This window comes from Lates calcarifer, linkage group LG10 (assembly GCF_001640805.2).
Source record: "Lates calcarifer isolate ASB-BC8 linkage group LG10, TLL_Latcal_v3, whole genome shotgun sequence".
Classification (NCBI taxonomy): Eukaryota; Metazoa; Chordata; class Actinopteri; family Centropomidae; genus Lates; species Lates calcarifer.
In genome coordinates this window covers 10,847,509-10,866,154 of record NC_066842.1, presented here as the reverse complement: position 1 = coordinate 10,866,154, position 18,646 = coordinate 10,847,509, and the positions used below count along the sequence as shown (strand labels likewise).

The window sequence follows — 18,646 nt, the reverse complement described above, 5'->3', positions numbered from 1 at the left end:
TGATGAAGTTTTCCATCCGGCTGGCAGAGCAGCAGAGACTAAATAGCAGGCTTGGCTGCTGCCATTAAGCAGAGTGACACACACATGGAGCTCTCACACCTACTTGACATTATCACCCTAACATCATGACAAGGATTGTCATTTGGCTAACTATTGCAGGCATAGCTGAGTGGGGAAATAATAGAGGGAGTGTGAGTTCAGGCAGGAGAGGAATTAAGAGCAAGAAAGAGATGAGATTTAAGTTATTACTGGAAATAACCTTCAGTGTCTCTTTGGCAGGCTAATAATGAGCAACATGGTATTTCTTCTACAAATCTATGATTAAATGTGGAAAGTAGTTGTGTATTGTTTTCCATCACTTTCCCAATTTACTTAGTGCCCTCTTGAGAGCTCAGAGCACTGTATTCACAGGGCAACGCCTGACCCTGGGACATGCAAACTAAGATGTCACAAACAATCTAACTAGCATTAGGGACATTATTTATTGTGACTGGAATGAAAAACAAAGAGGCAGAACTAACCTGATCCGTGGCTGATTTATTAACTCTTGAAGTGAGCTATAACTCTCATCATGTGTAATGGGCCAGATGGAGTAGGCGAAGAATAACGGATGCTGTTGAGGCAGCCTCTCAGCTCTGCGTCTCTATGAGGTCTGTTAAATTACTAAAAGGACAAACAGGGCGACTGTGTGATTTGTATGCAACCTGACCTTTAAGCCAATTGAGGGGCTCTTGAGAACACAAAGCTATCCAGGAATAGTCTCCAAACAGAGGCTCCTGTTAGATCAGTATCCCATTAAGATTTGGTTGTACTGAACAGGTTTTTCCAGATAATGTTTCCTCTAAAAAGAACTCACCTCAGCTCAGTTTAGTTTGGGTAACCCCTGGGTTCAGAAAGCTCAGATATGTTTTTAGCCATGCTGGCGGCATTTTAGAGCCGTGCTGCTAGCATGTCCGTCAGTCCCTCACTTTGCTTCAGACTGGTATCTCAACAAGTATTGTGTGTATTGTTGTGAAATACTGCACACATATTCCCCTCAGGATGAACTGTAATAACTTTGATGATTCCTTAACTTTCATCTTGCACCATGATCAAACTTTTGGTTTATGACCAAATACCTGAAGAAATAAAGACATTTTCAATAGCCTTAGCTGTACTGTGTGCTATTTAGAAAATGTTAGCATGCTAACATGCTAAACTACAGGTGCGCATGATAAACATTATACTTGCTACATATCAGCTCGTCAGCATTGTCGCTGTGGGCATGTTAGCTTACTGTTGTTAGCATTTAGCTTATAGCACTGCTGTGCCTAAGTACAGCCTCATAGAGCTGCTATAGTGGCTGCAGTCTTGTTTAAAAAATGTTAAAAACATTATATCACAGGCACTGTTGCATAAAAAACTGTGTAGAAAGTCAAAGCATGCAATTAAGACAGAAAAGTAAAGTAAATATTGGATCAAGCACTTAAGCGCTTTGTGGACATTTTGTGATTAAACACAGCACTTCTATTTGAAAATCAGTGGCTATTCACAAGTTAATGGAATGGTTATTACTACGCTCTGACAGTTATCTAATGGAAATGTGTAAAGTGGTTAGCACTATACCATTTCAAAACACTAATTGATGCACAGATGAAATGTAAGGTTCAGGGGGGTGTATGTGTGTGTGGGTATGTGTCCATGCCTATTTGTGTAATTGTTAGAACGTGGCTCAGCTGTGCTTAGCCTGTGGATGCAGGGTGAATCACCAGGCTGTTCTGGAGGATTCCTGTGTGGGGGCTGACAGTCTTGGAGAATGAGACCTGAGACTAGGGAGAATGAGGAAGACGAACAGGAGGTGTGGAGAATGGCACGAAAGATTTGTGAATCCCGTTTAGATCCCCATACCCTTGTCTCCAATGACTGGTGAAATGACAAGTGCCACTTCCGTGTGATGTATGGTTGAACAGTTCAGCGGTCACAAACAGATGAAGTAATAATATGCACGGGGAGGGGTCTGAAGTGTCATTCCTGCCTGCGTCTGGGGCTGGCGAGATTGTGCAAACCTTTGCTCAAAAGGCAGCACCCAAAATAGGATCAGTCCAGAGCAAGTACAAAAATCAAATGCAGAGGACTGCCAGCATGCCCTACCTCCAGGCTGTTCTAGTTGGGGGCTGGCGAGCTGGAGGCTGGTGGGGAGGGGGGGTGGGGCATGCCGACTGGCTGGAGGAAGACAGTGAGTGAGCACGAGCATGCAGGCCTACAGATGCTCAGGGCTTTTCGTTAGCCTGCTTTCCACTGCAAAGCCAAAAAGGACTAGGTATTACTAGTTAGGTCATTACTCATATCACTTATTTCTCCCCTAAAACAACTGAATCTTTTTGCACTTTGTTAGTGACAATGATGATAGCCAAGTGGGTTATGATTGGATAAATAGAGCTTCATGTTACATATTATCATTACCTTTTCCAGCTGGCCAAGGTTCTGACAAATCCTACCTATTGTTGTGGCTGGTGGCCCATAATCCTGTCAGAGAACAGCCTTTTCACATGTGTTTCATGCCCTGTTCAGATGTATCCCAAATGTGCCTTGATTGAGCTGCAAATCACACTTGGCATCAGAATGTGTCTAAAACTGACTACATTGCTTCCTGGCTCACATTTGGTTTTGTCTGTGGGAAACTGCAACCGCTGCTCAACAGAAAAACACATTTGTGCTCAACCGCAGAGCCATCATAGAGACGAGAGCTGCTGTTTGGTTCCTCCGCTCATGAATCCACATCAAAACACTGTCCGTGCTGCTTGCCACTAAACAAACAACTTGTCGTGCTGTATGCATGTTGTACAAAGTTGAAGTTGACCCCACGGCCCTTGCATGCAGTCACTGGGGTGGGGAGGGGTGTCTGCTTTCACACTACACTGAATATGCAGTCACATGCATCACTGACCACAGCTGTATGTTGTTGGAGCGATCCAATCCCAGGAGATCCTCAAAGCTGTTTGGGTTACACCTGTGTTAAAAGCTACTCACAGGTGATCAGATCACCCAAGTTGGATTTTGGCTCTATATGCAAACACAGTCTCAGTGAGGATGATCAGCCATAACAAGCATTTGCACAGCCCTTATTCTGAGTAGATTCCCATTAGGATTGAACACCAGGAAATGCTAAGATCTCATATTTCATTTCCAGGAAATTCTCACCAAAGTCCTCTCCCTTTTACCAAGAAGAATACCTGCAGGAACCCAAGATTTTTAGCATGTATGTAATCTCTGTTGTGATCTGTTTGCTCACTGATCAGTTTGCAAACCTCATTACCATGCAACTAAATTATGACTTCAAAATCATTCAGTCATTACATGGCAAAATATTTTGTGGAATAAGAATGACCAGAGCATAGTGAAACAATAATTGCCTTCTTTAGACATGCACGCCTCCATTCCCAAATCAGACTGCAAAACAACATTCAACAGGTGAAGCACTGAGTGCACTGATCCACAACTTAACCTCCCACAACAATGCCTAAAACCACACTGAAACAGCACGCCAAAATGGCTGCGTGCAATGGATTTTGCTTCCCCATCAATGCACGCAGTAATAACCTCAGGTCAGCAATATAAAGATGGTCATACGCTCCAATATAACCACTCAGTATATTAAAACTGGTAAGAGGTTATTCCTTTGGTACTGTGTTATTTCCACTTCAAAGATAAAGAACTTCTGAAAGGAAATGTTGCTCTACTAGAATATTACCATTGAAACAAAATAATAACCCCGGGAAGTCAGAATAAACACCATTTTATGGAGTTATGTGTTTTCATTTATGGTGAGAAATCCTGGTTTTCCGTAAGGTTATGATTTTAAGATCAGGGGAAAAGCATTAACCTTATTTCCACTCACTCTGTGGCTTTACTTGCCCTTCCTCCTTCCATTCATTTGTTAGTTTTTTTTTTTTTTCCTTCACTCTTCTATCTAAACCTCCCAGGCTCCAAATATACCTGGGCTTGTGATCTCTAGGTAGATACTCTAACAGGAGGTGTTTTATGGTCCACGTCTAGGCTGTCAAATCTGTCTGAAGCACATTACACAAAGTGCTGCTGCAAACAGTGGGTAATAAACTGAGGGGAGATGGGGGGAGGAGACGGAGTGTGCTGTGTTTAGAGGTAGAAGTAGAGGAAAATGGAGCAGCCAAAAGGACACAAGAACCATTTTCACTGAACTTCCCGAAGCGATTCCCTGCTCACAGTGCACGCTCACGTCCTCTCCCGACCATCCTCTGTTCCCCCTGCTATTTTAATTCTGTCCCTGCCCTACAAGTTTTAAAATTTCAAAGGTAATCTAAAGTAATACTGACCAGTGGTTTATGAGATGCAAATATGACACAGAATTAAATATTTAATACAAATAGCCTATTACATTATATTAATATTTCAGAGCAGTAGAGCAGAGGGGGCTGGACATGGCTCAGGGATTTGGACTGAAACTGAGGTGTGTGCTAAAATCTGTCTGCACAGAATGATAATATTCCCACTGTTATTAAACCAGAGCTCATCATTTTTTACACCTAAGATACCAACATGTAAAACAGCTCAAGAGACTGCTAGTAAATACCAAGCATACATCACATATGCCTTTGTGTTTACAGTATAGGTGAAAGCTCACATAGCAAGATAGATCCATGTATAGGCTCTGCTATATAACCTTGGGCGATTCATGTTTTATACATGACCCTTTCGTGGTATGTCTCATGTCAATAGAGTCTGCGTGAACAGTGCTTAATGAGGTTTGTCAGGCGCTTTAAGAAGGAGGAAGACTGTCGGAAGAAGCTGGGAGCCACATGCCTGTCAATCCTCAGCTATGTCTGATGTGCAGTCATTGTGTGTTTGCCTCAGAGTCAGAGCCTGTTCAGTGGGGGATCTCGGAGTGCAGCGATCATCAAATATTAACTGTCATTTTTTTAAGCAACGCTACTTCTAAAACAATCCTAATTATGAACATCCTCCCTGCCCGACGTCATCTTCTCACAGCTGTTCTTGTGCACCATTTTACCTCCTCTAGCTACATGCTTAAAGCCTCTTCTTCCCTATTTCTGGCTTTAGCTCATTTCTCCCACTTTGTCCTCACCTCCTCCCTCTGTTGCTCTGTAATTAAGCAGTGTGTTTTAGAGGGCAATGGACTCAGAGACAAGGGAGGAACACATAAACCCCAGGGAAAGATGGTGTGAGAGGCAGATACTGTGACGTCCTATGCATGCATCTACGATAGCTCAATTAACAAGTGAAGACCTCCATCATCTCATTAAGAGTGTGCTGACCGTCACTGGCGAGAAAACAATTCACTGTCCTTATCAAGTGGATAATCACATATAAGATAACATAATTTAGCACAATCAGTCTCATGTAACAGCTCACAAACATTACCACCCATGAAGGAATATCACCACAGGCAGGATACACTGTAGAGTCAGCACACTGGATGACAGCATGACAATTATCATATAGTGGTTTTTGGCATTCAGGCTTCTTGTTTTGATTATGTAATCAACGTGCTTATTTTGGTGGTGAGAGAGCTGAGCTGAATCACAGTGCATTCTGGGAGCTCTGTGTTTGACCTGCGTGTTTGTTTTCCCGGGCTGTGCAGCAGGATCCTGCCTGTACCCAAATATCCCGAGTGCATGGAACACACCACGGGACTGGAAAGTCAAGATTTCTGTTTGCTTGTGCAAATGCGCGTCTGGGGGCATTTGAGTGTGTGCCAACTCTGTCAGCAAATAGACTCCAAGAGTGAGTGACCAAATATTGAAATATCACCCAATGTCAAGACTATTGGAGTGTATAATTTTTCGCCTTTTATGACTCATTAAGGGTATCAGTGGCCCCTCCCCAGCCTGAGAGCCATAATCACTAAGAAGGGTCTCAGGGCGGTTGGCATTAATCAATGAATGTTGTGCACATGAAATATGATCTGTAGATGCAGAAAAGCACTGCTGTTCATTAGCGTGAGAGTGGAGAGAGAGAGAGAAAGAGAGAGAGAGATATTTCGACAGCATGTCAGATGTGTGGACTAGCGGCACAAAAGGCACATTTTAGCTTTGTAGCCCCTGACCAATCAGAAATGCACTGCTTGGACGAGCCAGCGCCAATCTGGTGTGTCTCAGCTCTACTGAGTCCAGAGCTGAGCTCTCTCTCAGCTCACTCCCATGCATGCACAATTGCTTGCATCCAATTCATTGTGCTCTTACAGCTGCACCAATTCATGATGCTGCCAAGGCAAACATAGGATGATAAGCCTGCTAGCGCAAAAAAAGTTAGATGACTGGTGGGGGGTCAAGAGGAGCAACGAAAACAGTAATTCAGATCATTTTTGTAGATGGAGTGGGACATAGGCAGAAAAATAACAAGTCTCTCCCATCTGTTGGTATCAGTAATATGATCTTTTTCTGTTCACAACAGGTACTCAGCTACACTGTGAATGGGGTCAGCACTGCTTTTCTTGAGACAAATATTGAGCTGATGAATCTCACGCATCCTACTTCCTCTGCCCACCCCCCAACATCACATTTTCCATTTCCTAATCAGTCATGTGGATCCATATTTGAGTTTAGAAGATGTGGCCCTGTGTTTATCTTTTGTCTGTGTCAGGTTTTCCCACATCATCTGTCCCTCCTGCCTAGGCTCATTACTCCCTGTTCTGCCTGCTCCTCCTCCTGCTCCTCCTCCTCTCCCCCGTGCTCCTTCCATCCCATTCTCTACGAGTAGCTCTAGTGGGGCACCACAAACCTGCAAGATGCCAATTTCAAAGCACCTTAATTGCTCAAATGGCTAGGTACACCTAAAGCAGATGTGAAGCAAAATAACTGTGTCAATATGTCCACTGAAATGTTTCCATCTTTTTTAGTTTACCAAAATAAAAAAGATATATTAGAAGAGGGAATAGAGTAAAATTAGGACATACTGAAAGCTGTTGCTGAAAATCTATCTTCCTATTATTGTCAATGTGGTTCTAGTAAAAGCATGAGTGTGAAAACAGTTTGTGTGAACTCTCCCCACACACAGACACACACACAATCACTCTGTTGAATCCTAGTCATGACCCAGCCTCCCTCTGTTCAGTCCTGCAGAACAATAGCTCTCTCTCTTCTTCGTCATCTACAGTATCTGTGTATTTTCTAACTGATCTTGATGCAGCCACAAAGTGAGAGAAGCTCTAATGGAAGTGAGTAATGCAAGAACACACAGACAGCTCGCTGCCATCTCTGGCATTTTAACCTCACGCCGTCACAAGCTACCTTCCTGGCTCAAGCACATAGGGGGAGACAGACCTGGACGGCTGATCCATCGGGTATTATAGCTACAGTTATGGAACAGTGAGTGGACTTAATCCAGGGAGAGGGCCTACCTGTACAGCTAGCTTAGATAAGGCAAACGAAGGAAAAATATCCCTTGCCCTGCTGGTCACCACTGAAGCAGGGTAATAGGGAGATGATACGGAGGGAGGAAGGAGGAACGAGGGAGAAACGCTCAGGCAGCCAAGCTGAGGAGATGGCACTCATACAGCCCAATCTGTCAGTCTGACTACCTTGCCAGATACAGGGTGGCTCACACAAAATCACACACTTTTTTGCTAAATACCAAGAGACAGTGTGGCTACACACACAAATTAATGCTCAAGCACATACACACCAAGTTGTGGAACATGCTGTACTGAAGCAAACAGCGTGATGCATCTTGTGTATAAACACTCCCTTTTTTAAGAAAATAAGCAAATACCTGCACTTTGCAGTTTTGTACTCGTCCTCCTTCTAGCAAAAATCAGCTCCCATACACTGTCAACACTTCAGATGAAAAACAGTTGTTTGGTGACTTTGAATTGACAAAAACATAACTATTCCATAATTTTCCATAAGTTTTTGACATGTTAATTATTGTATATTTTTCACCACTAAATCATTTTTTATTTGAACTAGCACTATCTGGCTACATGACTTGGAGCAGTTTCCTCTCAGTTAAACTTAAGGGTCAGGACACACTTGTGGATGAGTGGTTAAGATGCCATAAAATGCAGTATACCAGAAGCATCCCTAGTTTGATTCCAGCTGGGGTCTTTTGCTTCATGTCCGACCCCTGTCTCTCTCCCTTACTTTCCTCCCTGTCTCTATTCTTTCAGTTGTCCAATATAATAATGAAAAAGGTAAAGGTCATTTATAAACTGGCTCATACTGCAGGTCAGCTCCTCTGGGTCTGTTTAAGATGAGTAAAATTACAGTCTATAGCTGGCAAATGCTTCGAACCCATTATTACAGAAGCTATTACTCTTCTTCTGTGTAAAATCATGGTGTGGAAAGATTAATTATGCTTTGAGAATGGTAATGATGTCTGTCAACAGGATAATTTGCCAAGAATTCACTGGGAGTCTTCAACTGAATGCGATTGTGTGACCACTGGAGGTTTAATGTGAGGATTAGTGGTGGTGACTGCGTTTCTGGATGACGAATGGAAAAAGGACAGTTTTCTAAAAAGTAAAATAAAATTACGTCGAGGGAGCATGAATACATTAAGACAGAGGTTATCTAACATAATAATAGTAAAAGCTGTGAGTGACCTCGGGGGGCCACCCGGAGGATGAACTCTTGACCTCCCGCAAACAAAGTCATCATACGTTATCACGACTCCACACACCATGGCTCTGGAGAGATAATGTCACAGAGCACCCGAGCCACCTCAGATCTTTCACATCAGCACCCTGGTGCTCCAAAACACTATGGCAACTGCTCACACTCGTAATCTCTCCTGGGTATGAGATGCAAACAGGGCTAATATGTGCAGCAGTGATCACATTTCCAAGTGACTGCTTGCATCCTGCTAGGATAACTGAATAAAGGATGTTCTCAGCAAACCACAATCCCGCTTTCAAAACACTTGATCCTAAGATGACAAGCACCGAGCTATCCATTATGTAATAGTCTCCCTTTTTCCACCTCTAATCAAAACTAGAGCAAGTTCTCTGGATGGGATTAACGGTCTCTAACTCATGCTTGTTTTCTTTCAGAGCACTGAAAAGGGGAAGGGTGATAGGGCGCACCTGCAGAGGTACTGCTTTTAATTTTCAAAACACATGCTCTTCACAAAATGCATCGTGGCACCTGCTGACAGTGGGAGCTGCAACGAGACAGCAGAGGTCACTGAGTGGTGAGAGGTTAAAAAAAGCAACAGAGAGAATAAGAGAGAGAGAGAGAGACTCTTTTTCTCGACAAGGCAGGGTGGTTGTACGACAGCATGCATGGAAACATTCACTACACATACATTGTGATGTTGTATAACCATGTAAATTACAAATGTACCACCGCTGCCTCTGAGCTTAAGTCAAACATGTTCTAAGTTATACATTTATTAAGCCACTCCTGTCATAAACACTGGATTGGAGAGAATATTAAGCATTAGGAGGGTGTTGTGAAGTCATATTACGAGCTCTTTTCATCTCTTGCTTCCTCTGTTTCCCTCCTCTGCTTCCTTTCTTCATCCCTCCCCCATAAATCCCCCATCCCAGACTAAACCAATCCGCTGTCACCAGCTCTTCATTCTTTACTATGTAGGCCTCCCATCCCACTGTTTTTCCCTTTACACACACACACACACTAATACACATACACATATACACACAGGGCCTCCTCTCCTCTGTGTGACCTTGACTGGCTAGCACTCCAGGGCTTGTTCTTTGCTTCTCCCTCTCCCTCTGTCTCTCTTGCTCTCTCCATCTTTTCATGCTCGCCTCCACTCCATCGTCTGCCTCTATACCTCTTGCTTTCTATCACTCTTCCCCTGTTTGGCTGATGTTAACTGATGCGCTCCCTTTTTCTCCTCCTCTCTGAGACACAGAGGAGAAAGGGACAGAAGATGGTAGTGAAAGGAAAAGTGAACCCCCCCCACACACACAATCCAGTTGGCTGAGAGACTCCACTATAAAAATAACTCCAGCTCTACAAAGGTGTATCAACAAGTCTACTATAAGATCTTATATATCAGAAAAACAAGACCTCCATAATTTATTCATTATGTGGTCAAGTAACTAACCTCTTTAAGTCTCCCTATTTAACATCCATAGACAGCATATAAACATTTAATAAATGGTTTAAAACATATTATATAGTACAGTTGTAAGCAGATGTGTATATTTATCAATGTATATGACAATAACTACAACTCCTCCTGTGGGAAACCATATGTGGAGAACGGTGTTTAAACATATAATAAAAAGTTTTAATAATATCAAATATGTTATCATGAGAGAGGTTATAATTGATGATAAATACTGTACATTAATTCACACTTAAAATGTCCTTGAAGCTGCTTACAACTAAATTAGTGATTTATAAATGATGTATATGCTACTAATAAATAAAATAGAGGGATTTAAAGTAGAGTATGTTGCTAATAACGGTAATGAAACTGTATTTAAATTACAAATCTGGCATCTAACACTGCTTTTCATTATGTAAGACCAATTTTTCAAGCCAGGCTGCTGGTTAATCAATAAAAAAGTATTTTCTTTTTCCCTAATTTTTCTTTACAAATGTGATTTATTTCTATTTTATTTCAAAGTGTGATTAGACTTTGCTCTAATCAGCTGATGCGGCTTCCTGTACCACCGGGAAAGATGATGAGATCTCTCAGTGGAACAGTGAAACAGCAGGTCCAAATCCGCGTGTCATTGCAGGTGTTCCTACAAAAGCGTCTAATTGCCTCCATCGAAGCATTGTAGCCTGTTCCTCTGATTCCAGTGATCCTTGAGATTTTCCCAATGGCTTAGTTGACAACATCCATCTGTATAATAAATTGGAGCTGTTAACCATTTGACTATCCATTCAAAGCTAAATAAACTTAAGCTCAAGTGACGGAGCGATCTATTAAATGTCAAACAGGCTGATTAAACGCTCTCTACAATTACGCTATTCCTGTGCCAATTTATGTACCTTATGTATCTAAAGGTCTCCACTGCAATTGTGTTCACCAATCTGATGCTCACAGACTGAATCTAATTTAATTCAGGCTTTGCAGTAAAATATGACATTTCCATCTATTCTACATCTGATATCAATACAGCAAACTGACAGGACAACAGAATAGCTTGCGGCAGCTTTATGCTTTAAACAATATTAGGAGAGAAAATAGAGGGCATCATGAATGAATATCTCCAGTAATATTTCTTTTAAGTTTGATCACAGAAATATAGACTTGTTGAATGTAGTTGCTAAGCCCAGAACAATTCCTTTTCTCCTAGCATCCAGCTCTTTTTCAATTCATCTTGCTCTAGGAGGCATGGACATTACAAGACTGCCACAGCAATCCCCCCAAATAATTTCCCATTCCACATTAGTAAAACAGCCATGAAGTAGAGGGACATCATCAATTTCTACAGGGCAATAATAACAAAGAGGTTAGGAACTCACAGTCTTCTGCTGACACTTAGACTTCACACCATGTTAAAGACTCCCCACAAATTCCCTCCATTTGCCATTTCATTTCCTTAGCAGTTAAAATCCTTTGATGCATACCAAGAATTGTCAGACACCTCCAAGCTAGGGCACCAGGAACTGTCAAAACCCCAGGCATAATGAGGGTCTTTTCATTCAGACGTACGTGACTACAGTAAATCACACTTATAAAAAGGCTCTAACCACAGCTTTGTAAATATATATATGAGGTTGATGCCAAAGCAAGTATAATGTTTACCATCTTAATTGAGCATGTTAGCATGATAACATTTGTTAATTAGCACTGAACACAGAGCTGAGGCTGATGGGAATGTAATTGGTTTTAAAGATATTTTGTCATAAACCAAATTATCAGGCTAACTAAATTTTGACCTGACAATGGTGACTGATAAAAAGCTTAGGGGATCACTAGTAATATTAAAATTCATCCTCTGGGTACCATGAATATCTGTAATTTAATGGCAATCCATCCATTAGTTGTTGAGATACTTCAGTCTGGATCAAAGCAGTGAGGGATACTGCCATCTCTAGAGCCACGCTTTTTAACATTCACGGTATCACTTCCTTAATTAATCACAATAGCTTCTGCTGGTTGTGGCTGCAGATAAATCTGCAAAGAGGCCAAAAACAATAAACCTTACCTGAGGAGCACTCTTAGTGCAAGTTCCACATGCCAAACTTAAGTCATTTAGATTGGTAGCCCTGGCTGGTAGTTTTGGACTCTGGCCCAAATCCGAGGCCAGCATCAACCTAAATCAATAGCGAACCTGACTGGTATAACTATATATCATATTCAAGTGGTAGATAGTGTGGGCTGCCAGACGGAGCACAGGACCAAACATCAAATAAATTTAGGAAAATTTGACCCTGATGCACAAACTCTGTCTCAAGACTTAGCACCACATAAAGAAGAGAGATAACAAAATGTCAACACAAAGAGGAATAATACATGATGCTGCTTAGAGGACAAGTGAAGCCCTACGCTGATTTTTTCATTACGCAAGGACATAATAGCATAAACTGCATTGAGTGTTCCTGCATGAGACTGAACTGGACAATGCAATATAGGCGAGACAAGTGGGGAAAATGTCCTGAGGTGACATTGTTCTGCCTAGAGAGGCCATAAAGTCGTATTACTGATCCACCTCTTGTTGACAGTTATACAGATCAGGGTGATTACATGCATAATACATGAAGTCAGTCAACCACAGGTTCCCACTCTGAACATGTCTCCCCAAACCTAACCTGTACCTGAACCATTCTCCCTTAGTGCAAGAAATCAATAAAGTCATTAGTTCCTGTCCAACAAATCTATTACAGTCAGTTCATCAAAACAGTCATCAATAGATGAAGCTGGAAAGGTCTTCATTTACCAGTCCCCTGCTGTTTGACAAGTGGCAAACTGCACTGTGTTTCATCTGGAAAGAAACCCTCCAGTTTCTGTCTTCAGCTGAAATTTCTGCTGAAGTGGGAATAGAAGTCACTTTCCTCCGTTCTGTGTAGCACAGACGTTTCACAAGTAGGGACGGTCTTCTGCTTGTGCATGGGGTGATGATGCCTCCTGCCTGACAGATTTTTCACACTTGCTGGTAATCGTTAAAAAGAAGAAACACACACTATCATGTGTAAAGCCACATACAAACCCAATCCACTTATATGAAATATACTAATACTTTGTAATTCTAGTAGGAAAGCGAAGAAAAACACATAATTATCATAAATTAAGATACAGTAAGTACTGATGTCAGGAAATCATCTTTATATTCTAGACACTTAGCAGTCAGCTGATCAACTGAAAATTAACCAGAAACTATTTTGATAATTGATTTATCATTTCAGACATTTTTCAAGCAAAAATGTCAAACATTTGCAGTCTCCAGCTTTTAAAATATGAACACTGTTTATCCTACCTATGCCCCAAAGCGTTTACTCTCAAAAAGTACACTCCTCCTGTTGCCAAAAGCAGCAGTAAAGTGATCGATGCAACATCCATCACAAGCTGGAATCTTGTTTCTGTTATTTTAAGCTTCTCGACAGTTTTATTCACTAATCAAGTGATTGATTAGAGTTTAAAATAACCTAGGTGTATTCTTAAACTGACGTCCCTGCTAGTTAAAATTTTTTAAATAGCATTTTCACCATTATTAAGAGAGTTTGCTGTTCATGGGCTGGATGACCCCAACTTGTCTGTTAATGGTCTACAATCAAATCCTGCAGGGGTTCACACTGCTGCATTTTGAACATCAGTAAGTAGTCTAAATAGTTGCTGAATGTTTTCCAGTGGGTATAAATAACAAACCATTTAGCCGTCAGACTGAAGAGATGATAATAGGGTGCCACATTATCCCCAGCATTCACCCCTTTCTTCTTTGACCAATTTACTTTTTGTCTTAAGCTCATTATTGATTGGAGCCCACATCCAGTCCTATTTCAGGTGTTTATTTGACAGTAGCCAGCAGTTTGTGTGATTGTCAGGCTCACATATGATCAACCTGTTTGTCCTCACCCCCCTTTAATCCTCTGAGGCCATAATCGATATGTCCCTGGTAGACCTTTCTCCCTCTCCCTGCCACTCCACCTTGAGACGCGGTGTGAATTTAAAGGCCACAGCAGTGCAGCGAGGGAAACACCCGCGAGAAAGGAACACCCGCTCACATAAATCAATTAAAGGCGTGTCAATCAAGCTCTGAGTTCCTTACTTAAAAGAGTAGCCCCAACACATTGATAGTAAGCCTGCTCATAACTTTACCACATTACCTGCAGTCCATTAATCCCTGGAAACAGCCTACATTCACTTCACAACATATTGTCTTTTATTACACCAGTAGCTCACACTATTGCTCACACCTGATTTTCCCTCCTCACCATTACACCTGCATGACCTCTTGGATAATGAAGTCAAAACACTATATAGTCTGTATGATCCAAAAATATCCCTTTGTATTCAACAAGAAGCTGTACTTAGGGACAATGATGTAGTGTTAATGTCATCATGCTCACAGTGACAATGTTAGTATGCTGGTGTTTTTCAAATAATGTTTACCAATGTTGCCATCTTAGCTTCTTGTGTTCGCATGCTAGCATTTGTTACTTACCAGGGACAGCTGACGCTAGCCACAATGTCATTAATTTTGCAGTTTTTCATCATAAACTGAAACATTGGAACATAAATTTTGACCCAATACATCATTTGGGGAACATGAGATTTCAGTTTAACCCAAAATGGTGGGCCAACCAGCCACCAACCAACCAACATTGCCATGCTCAAAGTCAAATCTAAGATATAAATATCAGATATAAACTCACCTTGTCAGCAGTGAATGGCAATTAAAACCATACCCAAACCTGTCGTCTTGATAACTGAAAAAGGCGAAGTATAGTTGTTTTAACGAAACAAAATAGCTAGCATAATCTGGAAGTCAACTACATTAGCTAGCTAATGTCAATTACTTGCAACGAAATCACTGTATTTCCCTTCACTGATTAGTTTATCGTCAGTATGAGTTTTAAAATGGTAACAAAAACACAAACTTTAGTTGGCGTCTTTAATATCCCTGTTTTTAAAAATAGCCAGTTAATTGCTAGCATTAGCTAGACAGGCTACAATTCACAACCACAAGTCGTAAGTGGTTACCATGTCAACAAGGTCATGTGAACTGTCACAGCAGAACGGAAACGTGACAACATCACAACTAACTGAACTAACTGATTTGTAAGGCCACCAAATAAACTTATCCCCCTTAATATTTGTATTGGGAGTCATTCACTTATGTGGAGGTCAGGTTAAAGTGACCTCACTGAGCTTTCTTACCAAATTTTAAGTCAAGTCATTTTCAGTTTAACTAGAAATCCTTAAGACGGCAGAATTCTTGCAGCCTTGTTTTACAGACTATGTACAGACTATATTTTTTTTCAGACCACACATTCATAGTCTGCTCTCACTTGCATCATTGTTTTACAAGCAGCGGTCCCCTCCTCCTATCCGCGGATGCTGCTGCTGCTGCTCGCACACATCCCCGTACAGTATCATGTTGTTGTCCGTGTGTGGTCAGATCACATTATCTCACATCACAGAGAAATGAACAAAAAAAGGCTCCTCCCACTCTGCCTTTTGCTCTTTTACACCCCCCCTCCACCCCTTCTTCCTCCCTCCCTCCCTCCTTCCCTCCCCGGTCCTCGGTAGCAGCAGGTGTTATTCTCGTATAACCTGAAGATTTAGGTGGTAATTAGCATTACCTCTTAGCCCCAGAGAGTTATTTATGCTTCGTGGCAACAGCAGGGGACACGAGTCGAGTGTGTTTCTGGGCACCCGATGAGAGAAGAAATCACGCCTCAAAAACACGTGGGAGAGATTACTCAAATATGCCTCCTTTGTACCCTCTTTACCCCTCTCTCGCTGCTGCATCGGTTATCCCTCCCCGTTAAGTAATAAGCTGCAGACCGTTTCGTTAGTATTTTTTTTATTTTTTTTATTTTTTTGCAGGATATCGGAAGCTGTTGAGCACCATAAATAACCCTATATTACACTTGGGTTTCATTGTCGCTAAAGGCTTTGACCTTGTGTTCTGTTGTCCTTAAGTAGGTGTTGTAAATGCCCAAAGCATTAACAACACAATACAATGCACACTGGCACACATCGTGCATATGATAAAGTGTCTCTGTCCACAACAGGTTCACAATTAATCGTTCACAGTGCATGGAAATAAATGCAGGATTGGTCAAATGATAAGCATCCTCCTAGGAGGCAATTAACTGCACTGGTATTACATAATGACAGCCCACACTTTTCACCAACATCACCGGTCCATGCCGAAAGGATAAGGTTGTTGAATTAAAACAAATTAAATACAGATCCTTTAACGGTGCAGGGGATGTGTGACAGTACATCCCCACCTTTTTCATGTCACCTCAGAGAGAAACAGCGGGTCAGAAATGAAACACCTTGAAACTGTCAGGATGCTGTCCGCAAAAAAAGAGTGGCACATTCTTGACAGGATCTTACCTTTGCTATTGTCCTCTTCCCTGTTCAGATACATGGCTGTTATTTCACTCCGAGGCAGATACGATGGCGTTGTTCTTCAGTTATTTTTTCTCTTGGTAGCTACTCCTCTCCTGGCGTGTATCGTGAACTCCGCTGGATGTGGTTTGTAGTAGTAGCTGTTTGTTGTTTTTGTTGCTCCTCAACAGCCTCTCCTCTCCTCCTAGTGGATAGGTAGGCTAACCAGTTTGAGACTCTCTCTATCTCCCTCCTCTCTCTCTCTCTCTCTCTCTCTCTCTCTCTCTCTCTCCCTCTTTCTCTCTGCCTGCCTCCCTCCCTCACTCTCTCCCTCTCCCTCTCTCCTTTCTCTAATAACCGCCGGTTCACTGTGGCTCAGAGGACAAAATGGGGAAAAGTGACTTTTTCGCGGCGGTGTTAAGAAGTCTTCTGTTTGATCCGCGATTCTCGATTCCGTTTGTGCATTGATTTATTGCTTTGCATGTGGCGAGGAGCGCGGTTACAGCCCAGCGAACAGGGCTTGAACCCGAGTCTCATGAGTTAATTGGAAATCTCATTAGTGGAGGAATAAGTATACAGAGCTTTTAATGAGGCAAAAGGAAAAAAAAGTATAAGCATAAATAATCAATTATAAGTAAAAGTCATGCATTCAAAATTACACTTAAGCAGCAAAATCTACATAAGTACTAAACGTACTCATTATGCATAATGGGCTCTCTCAGAGTCTTGTGATATTATATAAAGTCTACTGTGTTTTAGTTATTTATTTATTTCCAGTTTCTTAAAATACATTCGCAAAACCTATAACATAAAATTAAACAAAAGAATCGCACAAACTACCATGAATAGTTATATTATTCCTGATTTTATTAAAGGGTAAGCAGCATTTTAATGTTACACCTGGTTTATGAGGTGATCATATAAAATAGTTCTGAAACTATTAGTTGGTGGCCAGAAAATTAATTACCAACTATTGTGATCATTAAGAAATCATTTAAGTTATTTATCAAGCAAAATATTCCAGCCTCTCCAGTGTGGTGATTTGTATTTCTTCTGATTTAATTATAAAATGAATACATTTGGGTTTTGAGCTGGTCAGATAAAGCAAGACATTTGAGGTAAAGCTGTGGAATAATAGGTGCAATATTTCCCTTTGGAACATTGTGTTGAAGTTGAATTATAAAGTGGTGAAAAGGGAAATACTTGGGTACTATTTGATCTCTTAAAGCACAGTGACAAATGAGTTATTAAAGCAACAACAGGCTGTGGTGTGAGCGGCAAGTTTTAATGGATCAGTTTGTAAAATCTTATGGAAACGCTGCTTTAGAGTCACTAAACACTGATGTAAGGAAGGACCCATCTGGCCCTGTCACTTCAGCCATGCCCCACCTGCTGCACGTCCATATCCCCGTCTTTTACACAAATGGCCGTCAGATGGTCTCGTGTCCAGAACACTGTCCTATACGCGAGTTTATCAACCACATTATTAGACACAGGCCAGAGATTAAGAGCTCTCGAGGAATAATTGGGTGTGTCCTCTGCCAGTTTTTGATGCAAGGTGATGTGGCTGCTATGCAAATACTCTCCAAATTAGATGCAGAAATGAGATGTAGATTATTTTACCACTCAGTATTCAGGCTGTCTTACATCACACATAGGCAGCCCTGTAAGTGGAGAAGGGACAATTTGTCTGTGACCTTGACTTAGTCCTAGAAAAATCCAGTCAGAAGGCAATTTAAAATAATTTCTTCAATTATTTTTCCTTCTTGCTCTCAGAGCAAATTTCCAATTTGTGATGGAACTTCTTGCTACTTGAAGCTGGTAGATTGAGACATGGAACATTATAAAATAAATGGGATAAACCATGACAGATATTAAAACCACAGCACAGAGCCAGTGTTACCACATGGGTAGGAAGGGTTAAAATAGAAGTCATGCAATGTTTCTATTGTACTTCACAGCCTTTCAGTGTGCTCTCAGCATGCCTGAGTAATAAATATGCAGGTTCTCCTTACAAGCCGGCAAAACAAAAAGCTAATATTCCATTCAATCATGTGGCTCTCTGATATCACAGATTACAATTCAGTAGGATATGAGTAGAGCCGTAGATGCAAATGCTGTGAGCATTTGCAGCACCGCAACTAACAGTTTGCCTGCGTTTTGTCAATAGAGCTGGGAAGGT

General features: G+C 41.4%; 1 protein-coding gene across 2 annotated transcripts in view; it reads right to left on the bottom strand.

Moving 5' to 3' along the window:
* syt7a (synaptotagmin VIIa) overlaps nucleotides 1-16,820 on the bottom strand; it is a 74,905-nt gene extending 58,085 nt beyond the window's left edge. For both annotated transcript variants that reach the window (XM_018681958.2, XM_051073335.1), the window contains exon 1: nucleotides 16,471-16,820. In XM_018681958.2, coding sequence (XP_018537474.1) covers nucleotides 16,471-16,504 — 34 coding nt within the window. In that variant the 5' untranslated portion in view covers nucleotides 16,505-16,820. The remainder of the gene's footprint in view (nucleotides 1-16,470) is intronic.
* Between the last annotated feature and the right edge of the window lie 1,826 nt (nucleotides 16,821-18,646).